Source organism: Ctenocephalides felis, unplaced genomic scaffold (genome assembly GCF_003426905.1).
Source record: "Ctenocephalides felis isolate EL2017-DRISC unplaced genomic scaffold, ASM342690v1 CF-g0.4_SCAFFOLD_03571, whole genome shotgun sequence".
NCBI lineage: Eukaryota > Metazoa > Arthropoda > Insecta > Siphonaptera > Pulicidae > Ctenocephalides > Ctenocephalides felis.
The window spans coordinates 36,599,969-36,624,908 of NW_020539725.1; the positions used below are offsets into that span (position 1 = coordinate 36,599,969).

Below are 24,940 nucleotides of genomic sequence, written 5' to 3' on the forward strand. Positions count from 1 at the left end.
AGAAGGAAACTGTTTCCTGTACACATTATATACATATATAAGACTTTTAATTATTTATTTCCCACATTGAAAAAACCTATGGATCCATAAAAATCCATAACTCCTTTGAAAAATTTGAAAAATAAACAATTGAGAACACAAATTGTTCTTGTGTTTAATAACAGAAAAGTGTGTTATTGGATTTATCATTTTGTACATTTGATGGAATCACAAAGTTTTTGTAATGTGGAATTTAATACAGAAAATCTATGTTAATTATTGAAAGAATGAATTAACAAAAAGAGAACAATAGGCAACAATTATATGTACTTTATTTTAGCCTTCATGTTTTTTGGCATGAATTTTATTACATTTTTTTAAATATTAAACTTCTATAACAAAATTAGTCATATATAATTACCTGCTCAATAATAAACTTTTTAATGAACCAATCTCAGATTAATATCTATTATCTGTTGATTAAAGGTATAGTTATCTGGTTGGCTAATTTTCGATACATCTAATTTAATTTGTGATACGTTTTCTTTCATTTCTTTTATATTATTATGCACAACTTCTGCCAGTTCATTAATATTTTCTTCCACAGTTTTACGCTTTTTGGGACTTTTTACAAATAAGTATGGCTCAATAAACCTCTAAAAAGAAATTTAAATATCAAGATTGTTTAGTAAAATATGCATTGTTTTTCGATAATACTTTATTTGAGTATTAGGAGAAAATTATTCATATTATCACATATTTTTAATAAATAATAAAGTTGAAATTTTTAAATTATAGATTTTTTATTATTTGTAACAGAAATTGATTTAATAAAGTTGTTTCTTAAAATCTATTTAATACCTTATAAAGCATGTAAATTGCATATGCTAAACTACCAAACAAAGCCAGGCTGCCTAAATATCTCTAATTTTTGACAACCTTGATTGTCCTGCTGAAATTGTAGTAATGGTGATGGATTTGGTGGAATTGTTGGTAATATATTAAAAGCTCCAGCTCTTTCACAAGCAGCTTGGATTTCATCTTCTGAAAGACCTTTAGACCTCAGAAATTGCTGTTCTGGGTTATGGCACTTCTTTGAACATTAGGGTTTTGTAAAAATTTTACTGCTGTTTGGACCTTATAATTATAAAAATTAAATAAAATTTTGATAAATAAAAATTAGTTGATCTAAAACAAATATTTACAATATCTTCTCTTATTTCTGTGACCGTTACTTCTTTTTGCTCTTCTTGTGTCATTTTAATAAAATCATCTGATGTTTTCCTGATTTAACAATTAGTACTGATTGTTACACATATATCATTAATAAGTGTTTGTTTTATGAAATTAAGACATATATTTTAAAAACGACATTTATTACTCTAAACGCTACAGCTCTAAACGCTGACAACTTTTCTGACATATCTCTGCTGTCAATCTGTAAGGGCAAGGTTCAAGTGTTCAAGTGGTAGTGCAATAACATATTCCTTAAACGTAAAAATAGTTGTTATACTGAGTGAGAACAGTGTTAAATTTTGTTACTTACATTTATATTAATTTAGTTATATATTTAAAATAGTTTTTTTTTAAACAAAAGTTGTAAATACAATATTATATTTTTCGGTTTATACAAAAAAATGCATAAACTGCTGAAAGTGAAACCCTATTTATAAAAGATTCATTTTGATTATTTTTTGCAAAAATTGTATGGTCTCGAATTTTCCTTTATCGCAACACTTTCTTATGGCAAATGGAAATACCTGAGAAACCAGAGCCTTCAGACTGCTGCAATTCAGGATGCAATCCATGCATTCTTGACATTTATGAAAGGAAATTGAATGAATATAACGCGCGTAAAACTAAAATAAATGCAAATCCGATACTGAACAATAATATTTTGAAATTAACAGCATATACAACATTTAAATTAATATCAGCGGAGCCTATAACATCTTGTGTAAATTTGTATACTTTTGAGCATCCTGATCCGAATGCTAATGATGTGATAAAATTTATTCCAGGACAGTACTTTATCTTGAAAGGAAATTTCGATAATGGCTGAAGCAATTAAGTTAAGCAGACCTTATACACCACTAATTTGCACTTATAACAATTTAAAACTTATACGAAATGCTCAAGCAGCTAATGAATTATTTTTTCAAATTGCAGTCAAAATGCTGCCTGATGGAGAGATGAGCCAATATCTCAAATCTTTGAAGTTAGGAGACATTACATTATGGCGTGGTCCATATGGGGATTTTAATTACAAAAACTAAAACTACAATATAAATTTTCTACTTTAGTTTGCTTTACCCAAGGTATAGGTATTGCTCCAATATTTTGCATTATAGATAGCATATTAGCAGATGAAATAGATGAAACAATCATATCTCTAAATTGCTGTTTTAGAGATATTGAATCAATAATATTTAGAAAGGAAATTCAAGATTTCAATCAATTTTGGAATTTTAAGAGCAGCATATTTTTAGCTTCGCAAGAGAAATGTGATTGTATTGATATATGCAAATGTACTTATTATAGTGAGACAATATATAAACGCAGAATGCAAACTCATGACATTGAAAATATTCTAAAAGACAAAAACTTATCTGAGTGTTATTTTTTAATTTGTGGAAATCAAACATACTGTGAAATTATAGAAAGTACTTTATTAAATTCACAAATAATTAAACATAAAATACATGTATTTTAATCATTTCTCAACTAGTGGACAAGAGATAATCTGAAATAAACAAAAAAATTATAATATGAAAATCAGCTTTGATTATTTTAAATGTAATTTATAATATTATATTCCATTTTAACCTTTTCACAATTCGGGCAAACTCCTTGTATGACTTCTGATGTTGTTATTCGATTAGCCATAGGTCTCAACCAGTCATAAAGGCATGAGGCATGAAAATAGCTACTGCATTTATTATTCTCACAAATAACCATGGCTAATTTAGAATTATCTAATTCGAAAAAACATATGCAACATTCCCCATCACTTATTAATACTAAATCATTTGTTGGTTGATTTAAGGATTCAGCAACACTTTTTCTGCTTGGAAAATACATTAAATCTATAATACAAATAAGATCTTTAAGTGATTCCACTTTTTAACCATGTAATAAATGTGTATCTAATAGATAATACGTTTTGAAAATAATTCAAATAGTTTTGCATAGACCTTCGAGACTTTTCATAATAATTTCTTTTACAAAAAAAAGTTATATTCTGAACAAAAGCACATATAGCTACTACTTAGCTATGACTAGTAGTAGTAAATGGGTTAAACTCTGAAGCATTCATCGTCACAGCATGTTTTCTACATGCTGTCCCACCATGAAAATAATGCAAATGGGGTAAGTGAAATATGCATTTCAATAAACCATGCGCTTTGTTAAAGTAGTTTTACACAAAATATTAAAAATACTAAGTTTAAAAATAAGAGTTCATATTAAACAATCTTTTTTCTCTGCTTTGTGTGTTTAAATTAGACAGAAATTAAGTTCTTCAGAATCATTAGTGTTCTGAAGTTGATATTTTTTTAAATTACCTAAGATGGTTAGCAAATTGCGAAATAAATTTACTTCATTTTTCCAATTTTTTAAATTACGGGTAATAGTATTTGAAAACTTGTCTACTTGTTCATTAGGTCCAATAAATGTTAGTTTTGGTATTCCCCCATAAGACCAAGGAGATAATTGTACATATAGTGATACATTATCATCTGCAAATATTAAAAGAAATTATAATTCAGAAATGTTTCTCATAATATATATATATATATATATATATGCAGGATTCTGTATTTATCAGCTCCTTTTTTTTCAGATTAATTACTAAATTTTACTATTACTTGATATTTTTATAAGTTATTATTGACCAATTATTTGGAATTTAAATTCATTTACCCAATAATATTTGTCTATGAGTATCTCTTGTTGATGGTTGTGAAGGATCAATAATATAGCATACTAAGTCTATTTCGTCTAAGTCAGCATAGAATCTTTCCAATACTTTCAAATTATGAATAAATATTTTAAACAAAACACATAAAGATCCATCAGTTTTGATTTCTTTGCAAACTTCATTCTTTACAAAATCTGGTAAACTGTGCTGTTTAAGGACATAAGCTTGTCCCCCTCTTTCAATTAATAAATAATGATTATCATGTCTAATAAGAACTTCATTCATTTGAGAATTAATCTGAATGTTTACATCATAATTTCGAATCAAAATTTCACACTCTCTTATAAAATCTAAATTGATGCCAATATTATCCTGCTGGCATTTTGGCAATATTGGTGTCAATTTTCTTTCCAATTGCAGCAAAAATTCATATAAACTTTTAGAATTATTGAACTTATAACTTTCTATATTTTGCAAAACATTTTGATTATATACTTCTAATGAGATATTATCCAAATTTGGATAATTAGGTACGTTTAAATCAACAAAAAATTCTTCATCCTAAAATAACAAGCATGAATATAAGATCAATAATTATATTTATGGTTTTATGTAAACTTTTACATTAGTGATAATAAATCCACCATATTTAGTACAACTTTTGTTTTTCGGTAATAAATATGGAAACCTCTGCAACAAACTTATTTGATCCATATTCTTTAGGTATGTGATTTAATTAATTTTAAGCGTTTTAAATTTTTTAGCATAACCAAGATTTATCTGCATCCATATAATTAGAAACATAAGCTTAATTGTTAAAATACGACATTTAAATCTGACTTTGTTTTCTTTTCATGTTTTTGACATACATACGCCTAAACTTCGCCAAATTTTATCATTCATGTTTCGTTCATTCAAAATTCGTACAAAGGTACCAACCGAAACAATTATTTTTAACCGAAGTTTAAAAAAGTTCTTTCGATAGAATATTATGTTATGAAAAATTAATAAAAATATCGGCAACGAAACTTGTAAGCTTGAATTCATAAATCATTAACTATTATGGTTTTATTCAATAATACTATTAACTTTTCAACTCGAGTTTTAGACTATTAATTTCATGCATTTCCATCCTTTTTAAATCATTAAACACTACTTATCAATATAATATAAGATTATCTAGTATATTTTTGTTATTATTGTATTATTATAAATACGATTCAATACGATCGTAATACCAAATTTAGTTTCAAATACCCGATTACTAAAATTCATTAATTTTCATTTCAAATTCTGCGCCATTAATTTGAATGCCAAAAGCAGCGCCCTCGCCTCTGAGCGGAGGAACCTTTAAGTATCCCTTCTAAACGTAAAAATCGGGAGAAAGAAACCGAGAAACGTCTTTGTCTTTTATAACCTCATATCTGACAATAGCCTAAAAACGTGCATGGTGTTTAGTGAAATTTTGCTTTGAAACAACATTTTATTTATTCACAAATATGCAGGATTTTAATAATTCGCAATAGTATTTGACTAAACTAAACATTTTCTGCAATGGAATTAAATATTGTAGCTATTCCTACTAACACACATAAAAAGTTCAATAAAAAGGTACAATATATTTCTTAAAAACACCATATATTCAATTAGTTATTTAGTATTATTAATTATTTTTTCAGCAGAAAAGTCTATTTAATAATAAAAGGAAGGTTCAAACTCGACCAAATGATTTTTCCTTTACATTCAATAAAACTGATAAGGTTAGTGCTACTGTGGCTGGTATTAAAAAACTAGGGCATGTAATTAAAACTAATAAAAAATCATTAATTACTAATGAAATACTAAACAATGAAGATATTAAACCCAGTAACAAATTGTCAAACATTCAGCACATTAAAAGTAATAAAAAAAAAATAAACAAATATTTACCATCAATTGAAAATGTATATAATAAAAAAAATCAAGAAACACTTTTGGATGAAAATCAAGAAAAAGTTTTCTCAAAAATACCAAAATCAATAGTCTCTAATCCACCAAAAACGGAATTGATCGTAAATAGCACATCGAATGAAACTGATCTCCAAAAAAGGTTTAAAGGACAATCTGATTATAAAGATAATAAAGGAAAATTCAGTAGTCAGCAATCTAAAATATCATCTTTGTTTGGAAATAACCCAGAAGTGCCTACAGTTGGTCAACGATTGATAAAGCCTATAACGGAAAATGTATTTTGTGGGAAACAAATTTCTTCACTCCCAATACACCCGCATTCCATAAAAAATATAAAAGACTTATTGGATATAACTGAATTGACAACAGTACAAGAAAAAACTATTCCTGTACTTTTGAATGGGCGGGATGCTTTGATAAGGTGATTATTTACATTGTTATATGATTGTTTGTTTGTGACTAAAGCTATTATGATTGAAAATACTATATTTGGATTGTAAAACAAAGCTAATAATAATTGTAATTGTTTTAACTCTACTTGCTATAATATGAATGGCTCCACAATCTATAAAAATTTAGTATTAATATCTTTTGATAGGATATCTTTCTATATCCGAATGGCAGCATACTTGTTTTCTAAGCTATTTAATACATGATTTGCTATTTTTGAAACTTTTATATAATATATTATTACTATATATAAATGCGTGTATATATATTAATTAATGAAAAATGTTTTGTTTTTAGAAAAAAATTTAATTATTGTTTGATTTATTTTAGGTCACAAACTGGTTCAGGTAAAACTTTATCATATAGTTTGCCTATAGTTGAAAGTCTACATAGTATCAGACCCAAAGTTACCCGTAATCAAGGTGTATTAGCCCTAATTATTGTGCCAACAAGAGAATTAGCCATTCAAACATATGAACTTTTTGTAAAATTAGTAAAGGTGAGAAATTTTTATCTTTAACACAATGCTATTGATTTGATATAAATTTATCATTTTACAGCCTTTTACATGGATTGTTCCTGGATATCTTATTGGTGGTGAAAAACGTAAATCTGAAAAAGCACGTCTACGAAAAGGAATAAATATATTAATAGGAACGCCTGGAAGACTTTGTGATCATTTATTACATTCTTCACATTTGAAATTGGATTCAGTAAAATGGTTAATTTTAGATGAAGCTGATAGGCTTCTCGAGTTGGGGTATGAAAGAGATGTGAAAGAAATTGTTCAGTCTTTATCAAATCAAAAAAGTACATCTTGGTATGATCCTTTAGCTCTTTTGAAGCAAGCTACTGAAAATAATGCCAAAAATAATAATGCAAAAAGTGTACATAAAGAATATGAAAACATTAGTGGTAATGATGACGAAATGCAAGAAATTGTAATTGATAGCAAAATGAGTGAAACGTTAAAAGTATCACATGACCTACAAAATATTGAAAATGAAGAATCCAGCAGCTCTGAAAGTAAAGAAGAGGAAACAATGAGTTCTAGTGAAAGTGATAATAGTAGTGATAATCAAAAAGAAGATAATTATAGCAAAAACAAACAAACTAAATTGAAGAAATACAAAGGCATTACCATGTTTCAGGGTATACAAGCAGTTTTTAGTGACAATAATTCTGCAAATGTTAATAATAATGAAACTTTGGTCAAAAAACCTAACATTTCAAAAGTTTCTACAGAAGAAACCTTAGCAAAATCAAAGAATTCACTTCAGACAGTTTTGCTGTCAGCGACTTTAACACCAGCAGTAGAAACATTAGCAGGATTAGCTTTGCAAGATCCAATATTTATTGAAACTAGTGAGGATAAAACTTTTGATGATGCAACTTCTGTTAAAACTACTTCAAATGAAGAAATCATGAGTATACCAGCATCGGTGGCACAAAGTTATGTTATTGTTCCTCCAAAATTGAGACTCGTCACACTTAGTGGAATTATAATGAATGAATGTCTAAGAACTCAAAACTCGAAGATTTTAGTTTTTGTCGCAACCCAAGATTTGGTTGATTATCACAGTAATTTGATGCAAAGAGTATTGAGTAAAAAAAATAGTGTAATTGATAGTGATGGTGATAGTGATAATGAATTGGATGTGAGTAATGTGATCACATTCTTCAAGTTGCACGGGTCTATGGGACAACAAGATAGAAATCGTGTAATCAAAGAATTTCGCATTGCAAAATCTGGAGTACTATTTTGTACTGTAAGTCTTCATTTAAACTTTGTCTGCAATAATTTACATAATATTTAATTAGAATATTGCATTTTTGTCTGGTTTTAGTTAAGTATTCTAGTAGTGATTTTTTTGTTTTATTAGCATGCTTCACCTGGTGTGTTTCTTTAACGTCTCTATTTTTGCTAGATGTTATGTTATTTACACATGAGTTTACTAAAGTATTTTTATCATTAGTAGCAAAAACTCAAAAATTTATATTCAGTTATTTTTAGTGTAATTTGAGTTTTCACAATATTATCAAGACAAGATTTTAGAAGCATATTCATCATTATCAATTTAATTTATTCATTATGAAAACAATTATAATTACATTAGAAATATAATGCAAATATGTTTAGAACTAATATATATATATATATATATATATATATATATATATGTGTGAATACAATTTTTCGTGGCAGTATGAGAATATTTTTTATTCTCACATTGTCTAGGGCGACAACACAGAGGTTTCTCTCTTTGATAACCTAGGAAACACATACATTGAGCTTTGAGGAAAATCTCAGACCTTTCGAGTGTTTTGATAAATTTAATCTCAATCAGACCTCATGTGTTGTTATTAGCCGGTTCGCATCAATTAATGCTTTCGCCACGTTTTCATCAGACAATTTCATCAGACTTCCAATTATGTTATATAGTTTATCCACTTAATTTTGTGCAAATCAAATTAATGATTTTTTTTTGTTCAGGATGTAGCCGCTCGTGGGCTAGATATACCCACAGTTAGCTTAGTGGTGCAATACACACCGCCACTATCTGTCGCTGACTACGCACATAGAGTTGGTAGAACTGCCCGTGGAGGACGTTCTGGACGCGCCATAATTCTTTTATCGCCGCATGAGGCGGATTATGTAAGAATATTGGAAGATCGAAGAATTAGGTAATACCTATTGATTTGGTTTTAATTATATTACTAGATCTATTGGTTTAAACTGTGAAAAGATGATGTTAAATTATGTCAAACAAAATTAAGTGAATCATTTAAATTTGTTCTATTTTTCTTCAAAAATTAATCCTTTTCTCGTTTATCATTACCAACTCAAAAGAAATTACTCAATTTAAAAGAAACAAATCTATAATAGTTCTGGTTTTCTATTTATTAAAGACTATTTAAAAAATATTGTATATTGTGACAAGACGCGGTTTAAGTCCTCATTTTTTGAGGCTGCAATGACTGCCATTCCTAATATTTTAGCATTGCATAGCAAGGGTTTACTTTAATGCCATAACTCAACCTATAAGGGCCACTTGTGATTACCTGTGGAAATTAACATAACTATCTAACCGAATGTACTGATTGCCTTACTTAATATTACCTCTTTAAAAGTATAGATGTGTGGGCATGACTGTATCTACGCACAGTCATGTCTTATGCCTAAACTCGAATGTACTCTAATGTAATGATTAACAGATTACAAGCTATAAATTATAAACGACAGATTAACAGGAGTTACTAATTGACGGAGGTTGTCGGAGGGAATAGCTAACAATATAATGATACTATCTGACCTTTGCTGGATCGGGTTCTTTTTCCATGGCACAACACATACACACACCATTACAAACTGAGTGGGTTCAGGGGCTTGTCTCCGGACTAACTCAGATAGTGTTACGTTTATTAATGGGAGTTTATATCCTTCGACTCGGTCCTTATATTGCAGAAATCATAGTAGAGGCGAGTGGGGAATGCATTATAAATTTCATATCCGAATCTGGTGTATGTTTAAGCAGGACCTCTCAAAGTAAACCGATTTTAAAAACATTAAATTCATAGTTTAAAATTGAATTCTTGAAAACTTGGAGCAATTCTAGTATTGTTTCTGTCTTAGAAATAATATTCACGGTAACGGTTCCAAAATTTAAATAAATAAAATTAGTGAAAAATAACCACAATAACCAAATGATGGCCATAATTTCACTAGAGTTCTAGGTTTCACTTAAGAGCACATAATTTTCAAACAACGTGAGATAATTTTTTCAATTAATTTTTTCAAGACAGTTAAATCAATACTATAACCTTGTTTCGGCTTGATGACAAGGTCTGGGACACCCTATATTTATATATATATATATATATATATGTATATATATATATATATGTATATATATATATATACATATATATATATATATATATATATATATATATATATATATATTGTGAATTGTATTGATACGAGAACGTATTTGTATCATTAGATATTTGTCGATTAATTTTTCATTAATAGATTATCACAGGAAAATTTGGAATCAAGCCTTGAAGCTCTCTTGACACCTCAATACACAAACGCTCAAGAATCTGCAGCGGCCATACAGCAAAAATATGAAGAAATTATTTTGGATGACAAAATATTAAATCAAATGGCTTGCAAGGGTATGATCTCTTTGGAAGACAAATTAAATTAATACATATAAAATGCATCTTATTTAGTATACTTTAGCAATATTCAAGTTCTATACAATTTCATGATTAAGAATATGAAGATATAATATGAAAAATTAACTACATTTTTAACTAATATTCAAATATTCTTAAATTAAAATGTTATTCGAGAATTGTTGAAAGTAATTCCATTTTTTTACTTCACAGCATTTTTCAGCTGGACGCGTTTTTATTCAACGTTTCCAAGCAAGTTGAAACCTATTTTTAACATTCGATCAGCGCACACTGGACATTATGCCAAAAGTCTTGCACTTCGAGAAGCACCTGGAAGTAAAAATATGAGACGTGCAGCTGAATCAAGTGAATCAAAAGAGAAACCTAAAAACCGGCTAACCAGAGAAAGGCAAGAATTTTGTTTATAGTAATAATTTTGATATTCTCTATTTCAATTTTCAATTTTTTACCATATATGTTTTTATGTGCTCTCAGAAGTGAATATCACATAAAAACCACATTGATAAGAAACTTTTTTTTTAGCATTTGCCCTCAGCTTTAACCGGCAAACCAAAAATTAAAAAAAAATTAAAAACATTTTTAATATTTATAGACCCTACATTTGTAAGAGATATACTTTTTCAGTAGATACACATATGTATCTACCGAAATAATGCACAATATGTATTGGTGAGGATCACTATGTTTAATTTGATGTTGAGTGGACTGTAAATTATAAATATTCCATCACCATAAGATATGTGAATAAAACCAATGTTTAGTTTATAATATATATTGAACTTCACTCTACACCTTCTCTTGTCACTTTTGCTATTCTCTCTTATTATTATAAGTTATAGGTATTTATACTAATAAAATTGTATCCCCTACCGCAAAGGGTCCCGGGTTAAATAGAAAAATCTCTGGTCATATCTTGACTAAATATCTTTGTATCTTTGCACTATTTTCTCATTTTTTCTTAGTGAGTCTATTTTATTATCTGTGTTATTCTCTAGCAATAAATACATTTTGGAACTTTCCAAATAACTTTGATTTATACATCTCCACATATTGCATTTTATCAATTTAATCAACTTAAACCTCAATTTATTTGTCGTCCGTGATTAGAAAACATGCTCTACAAATACTTGAAGAGGTGCACATTTTTCTAATCCCTGATTTCTTGATACTATACTCAAGAGCTTATCTTTTTTTTTCAATCTTAGTACTTTCGACTTGGCGATAATGATTCACGATTTTATTTGCCACATTCTGTATTCGACTTAATATAATTCTCCCATAATGTAAGATATTGTTATGATTATTTACGAGTTTTTGGATTGTTCTATTCTACTTTTTTAACTTTTTAACATTATAAGGTATCTAAGGGTCGTAGTGCTAAAGTTATCATTTAGATTTGTAACGCCTTTCAATGAAATGAACCTTCATAAAAAATACTAATATGTAATTCAGTATATCAATTTTGATACCTTGCGATCATTTGTAAAGTGTGGAAAGTTTAAAATTCTAATTTTATATTAGTATAGTAAATATTTACAGGAACACTGAGGAACTGAAAAAAGAAAGAGCGCACTTCTGTGGTGGGACAATAAAATTAAAAACACAAAAACGCGGACTAAGTCAGCAAGCCAGACAGCGAGAGCTTATTACGAGCGAGTATGATAGTGGTTTGGCACCACTTAAAAAGAAGAAATTTTGATATGTTAAGTAATTTTTAGATATCAACTGTATAATTATAAGAAATATCATGTTTATGAAAATGTTCAGAATAGTAGAATAACATATTAAAAACAAACTGCAAATAAAGACTTATCTCTCGGGTCTAATAATATTCTTAACATTTAATCTAGTCATGTTCTTGTTTGAATATTATCTGTTACTAATTATTGGCTAATACATATTTATATATTTATTCAAATGTGATTTCAGGCCATTTTCAAAATATTTATGCTTCACAATTAATATTTATTAATTTTCATCTATTCTTTATCTAAATTTGTTATTGCATTTTTAACTTCCAAAAGGAGAATTATATGTTTTCATAAAAAAATCGATTTGCTAATTTCATGTTTTCGCGACATTTTAAGCCATTCTGAATCTAAATAAATTATCTAAATTATTATGAAATAATTTTCGAAAAAATATGCGTGTGTGTTTGCGAGTGCATGTGAACAGATATTTGACCTTAAATCGACGTTTTCTCAAAAACGGCTGAACCGATTTCAAAATTTTAAAATCCATTCGACGAAACTCGTTGAGAGGATTATCGTACGTCAATTTTTGTAAAATTTCTATGATTTTCTTGAATTTTTTTGAACGATAGATATCATGGTCTAATTTTACCAAAAATTTTCTTTCCAAAATTTTTTCTCAAAAAAAAATTTTATTGTAATTTTTTTTATTCCAAATTTTATTCCAAAAATTTTCTCGCCGATTTTTGTTTCTAAAAAATCTTTATTTCAAAAACTTTTTCCCCCAAAATCTTTTGCCAATTTTTTTCCCCAAAATTTTTTTCTCTTATTTTTTTTCTAAATAATTATGTACCCCAAAATTTTTTTCGGCAAAATATTTTTCCAAAAAATCAAATTTTTTTCTCCAAAATTTTTTTACCCCAATTTTTTTTTGTTCGCAGATGTCGCGTCAATAATTCATTCATATGCATTTTTCAATAGCGCATTCTCTTAAATACAGAATGCATGCACCTTTGCGGGTATTAAAACTTCGGTCACCAATTCTTTTTCCAAAAAACTTTTTTTCCCAATTGTCCCAATTTTGACCAACATTTTTTTCAAACATTTTTTTCCCAAAATTAGTTAGCCAAAATTTTTTTCCTAGATTTTTTCCCAAAAATTTTTTTGACCAAAATTTTTATGACCAAAAATGTTTTTGACCAAAATTTTTTGGACCAAAATTTTTCTGACCAAATTTTTTTGACCAAAATTTTTTTTGACCAAAATTTTTTTGACGAAAAATTTTTTTGACCAAAATTTTTTTTTCGAAAATTTTTTGGACCAAAATTTTTTTGACCAAATTTTTTTTTCCCGAAATTTTTTTTTGACCAAATTTTTTTTTGATAAAAATTTTTTTGACCAAAAATTTTTTCCCAAAAATTTTTTGACCAAAAATTTTTTAGACCAAAATTTTTTTCCCAAAATTTTTTTGACCAAAATTTTTTTTGATGAAAAATTTTTTTTCGCAAAATTTTTTTGACCAAATTTTTTTTGACCAAAAATTTTTTGACCAAATTTTTTTTGATCAAAATTTTTTGACCAAAAATTTTTTTCACCAAAATTTTTTTTCCGAAATTTTTTTGACCAAAATTTTTTTGACCAAAAATTTTTTTGACCAAACATTTTTTTTTCCACAAATTTTTTGACCAAAAATTTTTTTGACCAAAAATTTATTTGACCAAAATTTTTTTTCCGAAAATTTTTTGGACCAAATTTTTTTGACCAAATTTTTTTTGACCAAAATTTTTTTTGACCAGAATTTTTTGGACCAAAAAGTTTTTTGACCAAAATTTTTTTGACCAAAATTTTTTTCCCAAAATTTTTTTGACCAAAATTTTTTTGACCAAAATTTTTATGACCAAAAATGTTTTTGACCAAAATTTTTTGGACCAAAATTTTTCTGACCAAATTTTTTTGACCAAAATTTTTTTTGACCAAAATTTTTTTGACCAAAATTTTTTTGACCAAAAATTTTTTTGACCAAAATTTTTTTCCGAAATTTTTTTTGACCAAATTTTTTTTTGACCAAAATTTTTTTTGATAAAAAATTTTTTTGACCAAAATTTTTTTCTCCGAAATTTTTTTGGACCAAAATTTTTTTGACCAAAATTTTTTTGACCAAAATTTTTTTGACCAAATTTTTTTTTTCCGAAATTTTTTTTTGATATAAATTTTTTTCACCAAAAATTTTTTCCCAAAAATTTTTTGACCAAAAATTTTTTTGACCAAAATTTTTTTTCCCAAAAATTTTTTGACCAAAATTTTTTTTGATGAAAAATTTTTTTCCGCAAAATTTTTTTGACCAAAAATTTTTTGACCAAATTTTTTTTGACCAAAAATTTTTTTGACCAAAATTTTTTCCCAAAATTTTTTTCCCAAAAATTTTTTTGACCAAAATTTTTTGACCAAAATTTTTATGACCAAAAATGTTTTTGACCAAAATTTTTTGGACCAAAATTTTTCTGACCAAATTTTTTTGACCAAAATTTTTTTTGACCAAAATTTTTTTTACCAAAATTTTTTTTCCGAAAATTTTTTGGACCAAAATTTTTTTGACCAAATTTTTTTTTCCGAAATTTTTTTTGACCAAATTTTTTTTGATAAAAATTTTTTTGACCAAAAATTTTTTCCCAAAAATTTTTTGACCAAAAATTTTTTTGACCAAAATTTTTTTTCCCAAAAATTTTTTGACCAAAATTTTTTTTGACCAAAATTTTTTTTGATGAAAAATTTTTTTTCGCAAAATTTTTTTGACCAAAAATTTTTTTGACCAAATTTTTTTTGACCAAAAATTTTTTGACCAAATTTTTTTTGATCAAAATTTTTTGACCAAAAATTTTTTTCACCAAATTTTTTTTTCCGAAATTTTTTTGACCAAAAATTTTTTTGACCAAACATTTTTTTGTCCACAATTTTTTTGACCAAAAATTTTTTTGACCAAAATTTTTTTGACCAAAAATTTATTTGACCAAAATTTTTTTTCCGAAATTTTTTTGGACCAAATTTTTTTGACCAAATTTTTTTTGACCAAAAATTTTTTTGACCAAAATTTTTTGGACCAAAAAGTTTTTTGACCAAAATTTTTTTGACCAAAATTTTTTTTCCGAAAATTTTTTTTGATAAAAATTTTTTTCACCAAAAATTTTTTCCCAAAAATTTTTTGACCAAAAATTTTTTTGACCAAAATTTTTTTTCCCAAAAATTTTTTGACCAAAATTTTTTTTGATGAAAAATTTTTTTCCGCAAAATTTTTTTGACCAAAAATTTTTTTGACCAAATTTTTTTTGACCAAAAATTTTTTTGACCAAAATTTTTTCCCAAAATTTTTTTCCCAAAAATTTTTTTGACCAAAATTTTTTTGACCAAAATTTTTTTGACCAAAATTTTTATGACCAAAAATGTTTTTGACCAAAATTTTTTGGACCAAAATTTTTCTGACCAAATTTTTTTGACCAAAATTTTTTTTGACCAAAATTTTTTTTACCAAAATTTTTTTTCCGAAAATTTTTTGGACCAAAATTTTTTTGACCAAATTTTTTTTTCCGAAATTTTTTTTTGACCAAATTTTTTTTGATAAAAATTTTTTTGACCAAAAATTTTTTCCCAAAAATTTTTTGACCAAAAATTTTTTTGACCAAAATTTTTTTTCCCAAAAATTTTTTGACCAAAATTTTTTTTGACCAAAATTTTTTTTGATGAAAAATTTTTTTTCGCAAAATTTTTTTGACCAAAAATTTTTTTGACCAAATTTTTTTTGACCAAAAATTTTTTGACCAAATTTTTTTTGATCAAAATTTTTTGACCAAAAATTTTTTTCACCAAATTTTTTTTCCGAAATTTTTTTGACCAAAATTTTTTTGACCAAAAATTTTTTTGACCAAACATTTTTTTGTCCACAATTTTTTTGACCAAAAATTTTTTTGACCAAAATTTTTTTGACCAAAAATTTATTTGACCAAAATTTTTTTTCCGAAATTTTTTTGGACCAAATTTTTTTGACCAAATTTTTTTTGACCAAAAATTTTTTTGACCAAAATTTTTTTGACCAAAATTTTTTGGACCAAAAAGTTTTTTGACCAAAATTTTTTTGACCAAAATTTTTTTTCCGAAAATTTTTCTGACCAAAATTTTTTTGACCAAATTTTTTTTGACCAAAAATTTTTTTGACCAAAATTTTTCGGCGATTTCATTAATTTCCGACACAATAAAAATCAAGTTTCGAACTTAGTTTTTTTCTCCCTTGCACAAGGATATCTTCATTGTTATTAAGATAACTTTATTTTTATTAGATTATTTTAATATTAATTTTAATTTCCTCACCACGTTCACGATACCACCTCTTCCATTAATTTTACACTACCTTACCTAATTCTTACCTACGTTAAGAACTGATATTCTTACCTTGGTGAGGTACACCAGGGCTCGAACCTGCTACCCCGTCCTCTCCAGTAACTCGCACCTCCTAACGCGCGACGCCACAACGATCACATTACAAAACCGTTACAAAGTAGATGATATTGTATATTTTAAACGAAAAAAAAACTAACAGGTCATAAGGCCAAAAAAAAGTGGGATTTGTATGGCCTGTGTTGGCGTAATTGGTAGAGTGATGGCTTCGTACCAAAAGGGTACCGAGTTCGAATCATACCTCCAGCCATAAAACGGAATTCAGCAGTACGACTAACTAACTACTAACGTTGTGGTATTTATTTAATGTTGAATAACTTAAAGTTAATATTTGCTACCCCGTCCTCTCCAGTGACTCGCACCTCCTAACGCGCGACGCCACAACGATCACATTACAAAACCGTTACAAAGTAGATGATATTGTATATTTTAAACGAAAAAAAAAAAACTAACAGGTCATATGGCCAAAAAAAAGTATGATTTGTATGGCCCGTGTTGGCGTAATTGGTAGAGTGATGGCTTCGTACCAAAAGGGTACCGAGTTCGAATCATACCTCCAGCCATAAAACGGAATTCAGCAGTACGACTAACTAACTATTAACGTTGTGGTATTTATTTAATGTTGAATAACATGAAGTTAATATTTGGAACAAACTAACAAGTCATGAGGCCGAAAAAAAGTACAAGCCATGTGGTCTGTGTTAGCTTAATTGGTAGAATGATGGCTTCGTACCAAAAGGGTACCGAGTTCGAATCATACCTCCAGCCATAAAACGGAATTCAGCAGTTGTGGTATTTATGTATTTGTTGAATAAAACAAAGTTTAAACAAAGTCCGGATAATCCGATGTTCCGATGTTCGGATAATTCAAAGTCCGGATAATCCGACGTCCTCCGAATAATCCGATAATCCGAAGTCCCGATATACCGATATTCCGAAATTCCGATAATCCGAAGTCCCGATATACCGATATTCCGGATTCGGATAATGCGAAGTCCGAATAATCCGATATTCCGGTAATTCGATATTCCGATAATCCGACATTCCGATAATCCGAAGTCCGAATAATCCGACATTCCGATAATCCGAAGTCCCGAAATAATGCGAAGTTCGGATAATCCAAAGTCCGAATAATTTCGATTATAATTCGGATTCGGATCGATGATAATCCGGATTCCGACATTCCGCGATAATCCGACATTCCGAAGTCCGAATAATCCGAAGTCCGAATACTCCGATAATCCGATATTCCGAAGACCGAATAATACGATAATCCGATATTCCGATGTTCCGATGTAACCATGTAACCATGGCAACGGTTACATGGCAACGAAAATTGTAAAATAATTTTACTGAAAATTTCAAGCTAGCATCGGTCCCATGGCAACGGTTACCATGGCAACGGTTACATGGCAACGGTTACCATGACAACTACGAAAATTGTAAAATAATTTTACTGAAAATTTCAAGCTAGCATCGGTTCCATGGCAACGGTTACCATGACAACTACGAAAATTGTAAAATAATTTTACTGAAAATTTCAAGCTAGCATCGGTCCCATGGCAACGGTTACCATGGCAACGGTTACATGGCAACGGTTACCATGACAACTACGAAAATTGTAAAATAATTTTACTGAAAATTTCAAGCTAGCATCGGTCCCATGGCAACGGTTACATGGCAACGGTTACCATGACAACTACGAAAATTGTAAAATAATTTTACTGAAAATTTCAAGCTAGCATCGGTCCCATGGCAACGGTTACCATGGCAACGGTTACCATGACAACTACGAAAATTGTAAAATAATTTTACTGAAAATTTCAAGCTAGCATCGGTCCCATGGCAACGGTTACATGGCAACGGTTACCATGACAACTACGAAAATTGTAAAATAATTTTACTGAAAATTTCAAGCTAGCATCGGTCCCATGGCAACGGTTACCATGGCAACGGTTACCATGACAACTACGAAAATTGTAAAATAATTTTACTGAAAATTTCAAGCTAGCATCGGTCCCATGGCAACGGTTACCATGGCAACGGTTACATGGCAACGGTTACCATCCACCGTTCACCGGTGGCCAGCTAGCATCCGTTGCCATGGTAACCGTTGCCATGGTTCGGATTATTCGGATTCCGGATTATCGGATTATTCGGACTTCGGATTATCGGATTATAGGAATGTCGGATTATCGGAATATCGGATTATTCGGACTTCGGATTATCCGGACTTCGCATTATCCGAATCCGGAATATCGATATATCGGGACTTCGGATTATCGGAATGTCGGATTATCGGAATATCAGATAATTCGGACTTCGGATTATCCGGACTTTGGATTATCCGAACATCGGAACATTGGATTATCCGGACTATCGGATTATCGGAATATCGGATTATCCGGACTTCAGATTATCCGGGCTTTGTTTAAACTTTGTTTTATTCAACAAATACCACAACTGCTGAATTCCGTTTTATGGCTGGAGGTATGATTCGAACTCAGTACCCTTTTGGTACGAAGCCATCACTCTACCAATTAAGCTAACACAGACCACATGGCTTGTACTTTTTTTCGGCCTCATGACTTGTTAGTTTGTTCCAAATATTAACTTTATGTTATTCAACATTAAATAAATACCACAACGTTAGTAGTTAGTTAGTCGTACTGCTGAATTCCGTTTTATGGCTGGAGGTATGATTCGAACTCGGTACCCTTTTGGTACGAAGCCATCACTCTACCAATTACGCCAACACAGGCCATACAAATCCTACTTTTTTTTGGCCATATGACCTGTTAGTTTTTTTTTCGTTTAAAATATACAATATCATCTACTTTGTAACGGTTTTGTAATGTGATCGTTGTGGCGTCGCGCGTTAGGAGGTGCGAGTCACTGGAGAGGACGTGGTAGCAGGTTCGAGCCATGGTCGTCTCACTATGGTCAAAAAAAAATTTTTGTCAAAAAAATTTTGGGCCAAAAATTTTTGGTCAAAAAAATTTCGGGAAAAAAATTTTTGGTCCAAAAAATTACGGGAAAAAAATTTTGGGAAAAAAATTTTTGGTCAAAAAAATTTTGGAAAAAAAAATTTTGGAAAAAAAAATTTTGGTCAAAAAAATTTTTGGTCAATAAAAATTTTTGGTCGAAAAAATTTGAGTCAAAAAAATTTTGGTCAAAAAAATTTTGAAAAAAAATTTTGGACAAAAAAATTTTGAAAAAAAATTGGTCAAAAAATTTTGGTCTAAAAAATTTTGAAAAAAAAATTTTTTTTCAAAAAAATTTAAAAAAAAATTTTGGTCAAAAAAATTTTGGGAAAAAAATTTTTGGTAATAAAAATTTTGATCAAAAAAATTTTAGTCAAAAAATTTTTTATAGTCAAAAAAATTTTGGTCCAAAAAATTTTTGTCAAAAAAATTTAGGTCGGGAAAAAAATTTTGAAAAAAATTTTTTCTCGAAAAAATTTTGGTCAAAAAAATTTTGATCCAAAAAATTTTGGAAAAAAAATTTTTAGTCAAGAAAATTTGGAAAAAAAATTTTTGGTCAAAAAGATTTTTGGTCAAAAAAAATTTGGTCAAAAAAATATTGGTCAGAAAAATTTTGGTCAAAAAAATTTTGACCCAAAAAATTTTTGAAAAAAAATTTTGGTCAAAAAAAAATTTTGGTCAAAAAAAATTTGGAAAAAAAAAATTTAGGCCCAAAAAATTTTGGTCAAAAAAATTACGGTAAAAAAATTTTTGGTCCAAAAAATTACGGGAAAAAAATTTTTGGTCAAAAAAATTTTAGAAAAAAAAATTTTGGTCAAAAAAATTTTGGTCAAAAAAATTTTTGGTCAAAAAAAATTTGGTCAAAAAAATATTGGTCAGAAAAATTTTGGTCAAAAAAATTTTGACCCAAAAAATTTTTGGTCAAAAAAATTTTGGTCAAAAAAATTTTTGGTCAAAAAAATTTTTGGTCAAAAAAAATTTGGTCAAAAAAATATTAGTCAGAAAAATTTTGGTCAAAAAAATTTTAGGTCAAAAAAATTTTGGTCAAAAAATTTTGGGAAAAAAATTTTTGGTCAAAAAAATTTTGGTCAAAAAAATTTCGGGAAAAAAATTTTTGGTCAAAAAAATTTTGGTCAAAAGTATTTTTGGACAAAAAGATTTTTGGTCAAAAAAATATTGGTCAGAAAAATTTTGGTCAAACAAATTTTGACCCAAAAAATTTTTGGTCAAAAAAATTTTGGTCAAAAAAATTTTTGGTCAAAAACATTTTTGGTCAAAAAAAATTTGGTAAGAAAAATTTTGACCCAAAAAATTTTTGAAAAAAAATTTTGGTCAAAAAATGTTGGTCAAAAAAAATTTGGGAAAAAAAATTTAGGTCCGAAAAATTTTGGTCCAAAAAATGACGGGAAAAAAATTTTTGGAAAAAAATTTTTGGTCAATAAAATTTTGGAAAAAAAAATTTTGGTCAAAAAAATTTTGGTCAAAAATATTTTTGGTCAAAAAGATTTTTGGTCAAAAAAATATTGGTCAGAAAAATTTTTGGACAAAAAGATTTTTGGTCAAAAAAATATTGGTCAGAAAAATTTTGGTCAAACAAATTTTGACCCAAAAAATTTTTGGTCAAAAAAATTTTGGTCAAAAAAATTTTTGGTCAAAAAGATTTTTGGTCAAAAAAAATTTGGTCAGAAAGATTTTGACCCAAAAAATTTTTGAAAAAAAATTTGGGTCAAAAAATGTTGGTCAAAAAAAATTTGGAAAAAAAAATTTAGGTCCGAAAAATTTTGGTCAAAAAAATTACGGGAAAAAAATTTTTGGAAAAAAATTTTTGGTCAATAAAATTTTGGAAAAAAAAATTTGGTCAAAAAAATTTTGGTCAAAAATATTTTTGGTCAAAAAGAATTTTGGTCAAAAAAATATTGGTCAGAAAAATTTTTGGACAAAAAGATTTTTGGTCAAAAAAATATTGGTCAGAAAAATTTTGGTCAAACAAATTTTGACCCAAAAAATTTTTGGTCAAAAAAATTTTGGTCAAAAAAATTTTTGGTCAAAAAGATTTTTGGTCAAAAAAAATTTGGTAAGAAAAATTTTGACCCAAAAAATTTTTGAAAAAAAATTTTGGTCAAAAAATGTTGGTCAAAAAAAATTTGGGAAAAAAAATTTAGGTCCGAAAAATTTTGGTCAAAAAAATTACGGGAAAAAAATTTTTGGAAAAAAATTTTTGGTCAATAAAATTTTGGAAAAAAAAATTTTGGTCAAAAAAATTTTGGTCAAAAATATTTTTGGTCAAAAAGATTTTTGGTCAAAAAAATATTGGTCAGAAAAAATTTTGGTCAAACAAATTTTGACCCAAAAAATTTTTGGTCAAAAAAATTTTGGTCAAAAAATTTTTGGTCAAAAAGATTTTTGGTCAAAAAAAATTTGGTCAGAAAAATTTTGACCCAAAAAATTTTTGAAAAAAAATTTGGGTCAAAAAATGTTGGTCAAAAAAAATTTGGAAAAAAAAATTTAGGTCCGAAAAATTTTGGTCAAAAAAATTACGGGAAAAAAGTTTTTGGTCAATAAAATTTTGGAAAAAAAAAATTTGGTCAAAAAAATTTTGGTCAAAAATATTTTTGGTCAAAAAGAATTTTGGTCAAAAAAATATTGGTCAGAAAAATTTTTGGACAAAAAGATTTTTGGTCAAAAAAATATTGGTCAGAAAAATTTTGGTCAAACAAATTTTGACCCAAAAAATTTTTGGTCAAAAAAATTTTGGTCAAAAAAATTTTTGGTCAAAAAGATTTTTGGTCAAAAAAAATTTGGTCAGAAAAATTTTGACCCAAAAAATTTTTGAAAAAAAATTTTGGTCAAAAAATGTTGGTCAAAAAAAATTTGGGAAAAAAAATTTAGGTCCGAAAAATTTTGGTCAAAAAAATTACGGAAAAAAAATTTTTGGAAAAAAATTTTTGGTCAATAAAATTTTGGAAAAAAAAATTTTGGTCAAAAAAATTTTGGTCAAAAAGATTTTTGGTCAAAAAAATATTGGTCAGAAAAATTTTGGTCAAAAAAATTTTGACCCAAAACATTTTTGGTCAAAAAAATTTTGGTCAAAAAAATTTTTGGTCAAAAAGATTTTTGGTCAAAAAAAAATTGGTCAGAAAAATTTTGGTCAGAAAAATTTTGGTCAAAAAAATTTTGATCCAAAAAATTTTTGAAAAAAAATTTTGGTCAAAAAAATTTTGGTCAAAAAAATTTTGGCCCAAAAAATTTTGGAAAAAAAAATTTAGGTCCAAAAAATTATGGTCAAAAAAATTACGGTAAAAAAATTTTTGGTCCAAAAAATTACGGGAAAAAAATTTTTGGTCAAAAAAATTTTAGAAAAAAAAATTTTGGTCAAAAAAATTTTGGTCAAAAAGATTTTTGGTCAAAAAAAAATTGGTCAAAAAAATATTGGTCAGAAAAATTTTGGTCAAAAAAATTTTGACCCAAAAAATTTTTGAAAAAAAATTTTGGTCAAAAAAATTTTGGAAAAAAAATTTTGGTCAAAAAAATTTTGGAAAAAAAAATTTAGGTCCGAAAAAGTTTGGTCAAAAAAATTTTGGAAAAAAAAAATTTAGGCCCAAAAAATTTTGGTCAAAAAAATTACGGTAAAAAAATTTTTGGTCCAAAAAATTACGGGAAAAAAATTTTTGGTCAAAAAAATTTTAGAAAAAAAAATTTTGGTCAAAAAAATTTTGGTCAAAAAGATTTTTGGTCAAAAAAATTTGGTCAAAAAAATATTGGTCAGAAAAATTTTGGTCAAAAAAATTTTGACCCAAAAAATTTTTGGTCAAAAAAATTTTGGTCAAAAAAATTTTTGGTCAAAAAGATTTTTGGTCAAAAAAAATTTGGTCAAAAAAATATTGGTCAAAAAAATTTTGGTCAAAAAATTTTGGGAAAAAAATTTTTGGTCAAAAAAATTTTGGTCAAAAAAATTTCGGGAAAAAAATTTTTGGTCAAAAAAATTTTGGTCAAAAATATTTTTGGACAAAAAGATTTTTGGTCAAAAAAATATTGGTCAGAAAAATTTTGGTCAAACAAATTTTGACCCAAAAAATTTTTGGTCAAAAAAATTTTGGTAAGAAAAATTTTGACCCAAAAAATTTTTGAAAAAAAATTTTGGTCAAAAAATGTTGGTCAAAAAAAATTTGGGAAAAAAAATTTAGGTCCGAAAAATTTTGGTCAAAAAAATTACGGGAAAAAAATTTTTGGAAAAAAATTTTTGGTCAATAAAATTTTGGAAAAAAAAATTTTGGTCAAAAATATTTTTGGTCAAAAAGATTTTTGGTCAAAAAAATATTGGTCAGAAAAATTTTTGGACAAAAAGATTTTTGGTCAGAAAAATATTGGTCAGAAAAATTTTGGTCAAACAAATTTTGACCCAAAAAATTTAAAAAAAATAATTTAGAAAAATATAAGCGCAAACTGGACTCACATTTGAATCCTTCTATAGTTGACGTTACTCAACCTTTTGGCATTAGGAGGTTGAAACGACAATGGCCCCTAGACTTAGTCTTAGATTAGGTCTAATATATCATACTAATTGTAAAACTGAGAAGTTCTCATTGGAGTTCTTCTTAGGCATCACTCATAATTTTGTCATTTTAGCTCATAGGAATCTTTATGTATTTCTGATTGCTAAATAAAACTGAGTTCAAAAAAAAAAAAAAAAAAAAAAAAAAAAAAAAAAAATTTTTGGTCAAAAAAATTTTTGGTCAAAAAGATTTTTGGTCAAAAAAAATTTGGTCAGAAAAATTTTGACCCAAAAAATTTTTGAAAAAAATTTTGGTTAAAAAATGTTGGTCAAAAAAAATTTGGGAAAAAAAAATTAGGTCCGAAAAATTTTGGTCAAAAAAATTACGGGAAAAAAATTTTTGGAAAAAAATTTTTGGTCAATAAAATTTTGGAAAAAAAAAATTTGGTCAAAAAAATTTTGGTCAAAAAGATTTTTGGTCAAAAAAATATTGGTCAGAAAAATTTTTGGACAAAAAGATTTTTGGTCAAAAAAATATTGGTCAGAAAAATTTTGGTCAAACAAATTTTGACCCAAAAAATTTTTGGTCAAAAAAATTTTGGTCAAAAAAATTTTGGTCAAAAAAATTTTTGGTCAAAAAGATTTTTGGTCAAAAAAAATTTAGTCAGAAAAATTTTGACCCAAAAAATTTTTGAAAAAAAATTTCGGTCAAAAAATGTTGGTCAAAAAAAATTTGGGAAAAAAAATTTAGGTCCGAAAAATTTTGGTCAAAAAAATTACGGGAAAAAAATTTTTGGAAAAAAATTTTTGGTCAATAATATTTTGG

General features: G+C 27.2%; 3 protein-coding genes across 4 annotated transcripts; 2 read left to right on the forward strand and 1 right to left on the reverse strand.

Annotated features, from left to right (window-relative positions):
• Window positions 1-1,588: 1,588 nt before the first annotated feature.
• LOC113385990 (NADH-cytochrome b5 reductase-like) lies at window positions 1,589-2,835 on the forward strand. Its single transcript, XM_026623806.1, is given in 3 exon segments — window positions 1,589-2,028; window positions 2,060-2,240; window positions 2,243-2,835. Coding segments are annotated over 3 exon segments (930 nt in total). The 5' UTR covers window positions 1,589-1,729; the 3' UTR covers window positions 2,693-2,835.
• On the reverse strand, window positions 2,693-4,612 carry LOC113385992 (E3 ubiquitin-protein ligase FANCL-like). Its single transcript, XM_026623807.1, has 5 exons — window positions 4,523-4,612; window positions 3,901-4,459; window positions 3,543-3,716; window positions 2,806-3,065; window positions 2,693-2,722 (listed from the first exon to the last, which is right to left on the reverse strand). Exons 1-5 carry the CDS (start codon window positions 4,610-4,612, stop codon window positions 2,693-2,695), a joined length of 1,113 nt encoding a protein of 370 aa, XP_026479592.1.
• A 728-nt stretch (window positions 4,613-5,340) lies between these two features.
• LOC113385288 (probable ATP-dependent RNA helicase CG8611) lies at window positions 5,341-12,295 on the forward strand. 2 transcript variants are annotated; one of them, XM_026623131.1, is made up of 8 exons: window positions 5,341-5,509; window positions 5,578-6,269; window positions 6,629-6,797; window positions 6,859-8,067; window positions 8,793-8,983; window positions 10,332-10,477; window positions 10,694-10,889; window positions 12,041-12,295. In XM_026623131.1, the coding sequence occupies exons 1-8, from the start codon at window positions 5,453-5,455 to the stop codon at window positions 12,198-12,200; spliced, it is 2,820 nt and encodes a 939-aa protein (XP_026478916.1). In that variant the 5' UTR covers window positions 5,341-5,452; the 3' UTR covers window positions 12,201-12,295. The 2 variants fall into 2 exon arrangements, with proteins under 2 accessions (XP_026478916.1, XP_026478917.1); XM_026623132.1 differs by having other exon boundaries at window positions 5,342-5,509; window positions 5,581-6,269.
• The last annotated feature ends 12,645 nt before the right edge of the window (window positions 12,296-24,940 follow it).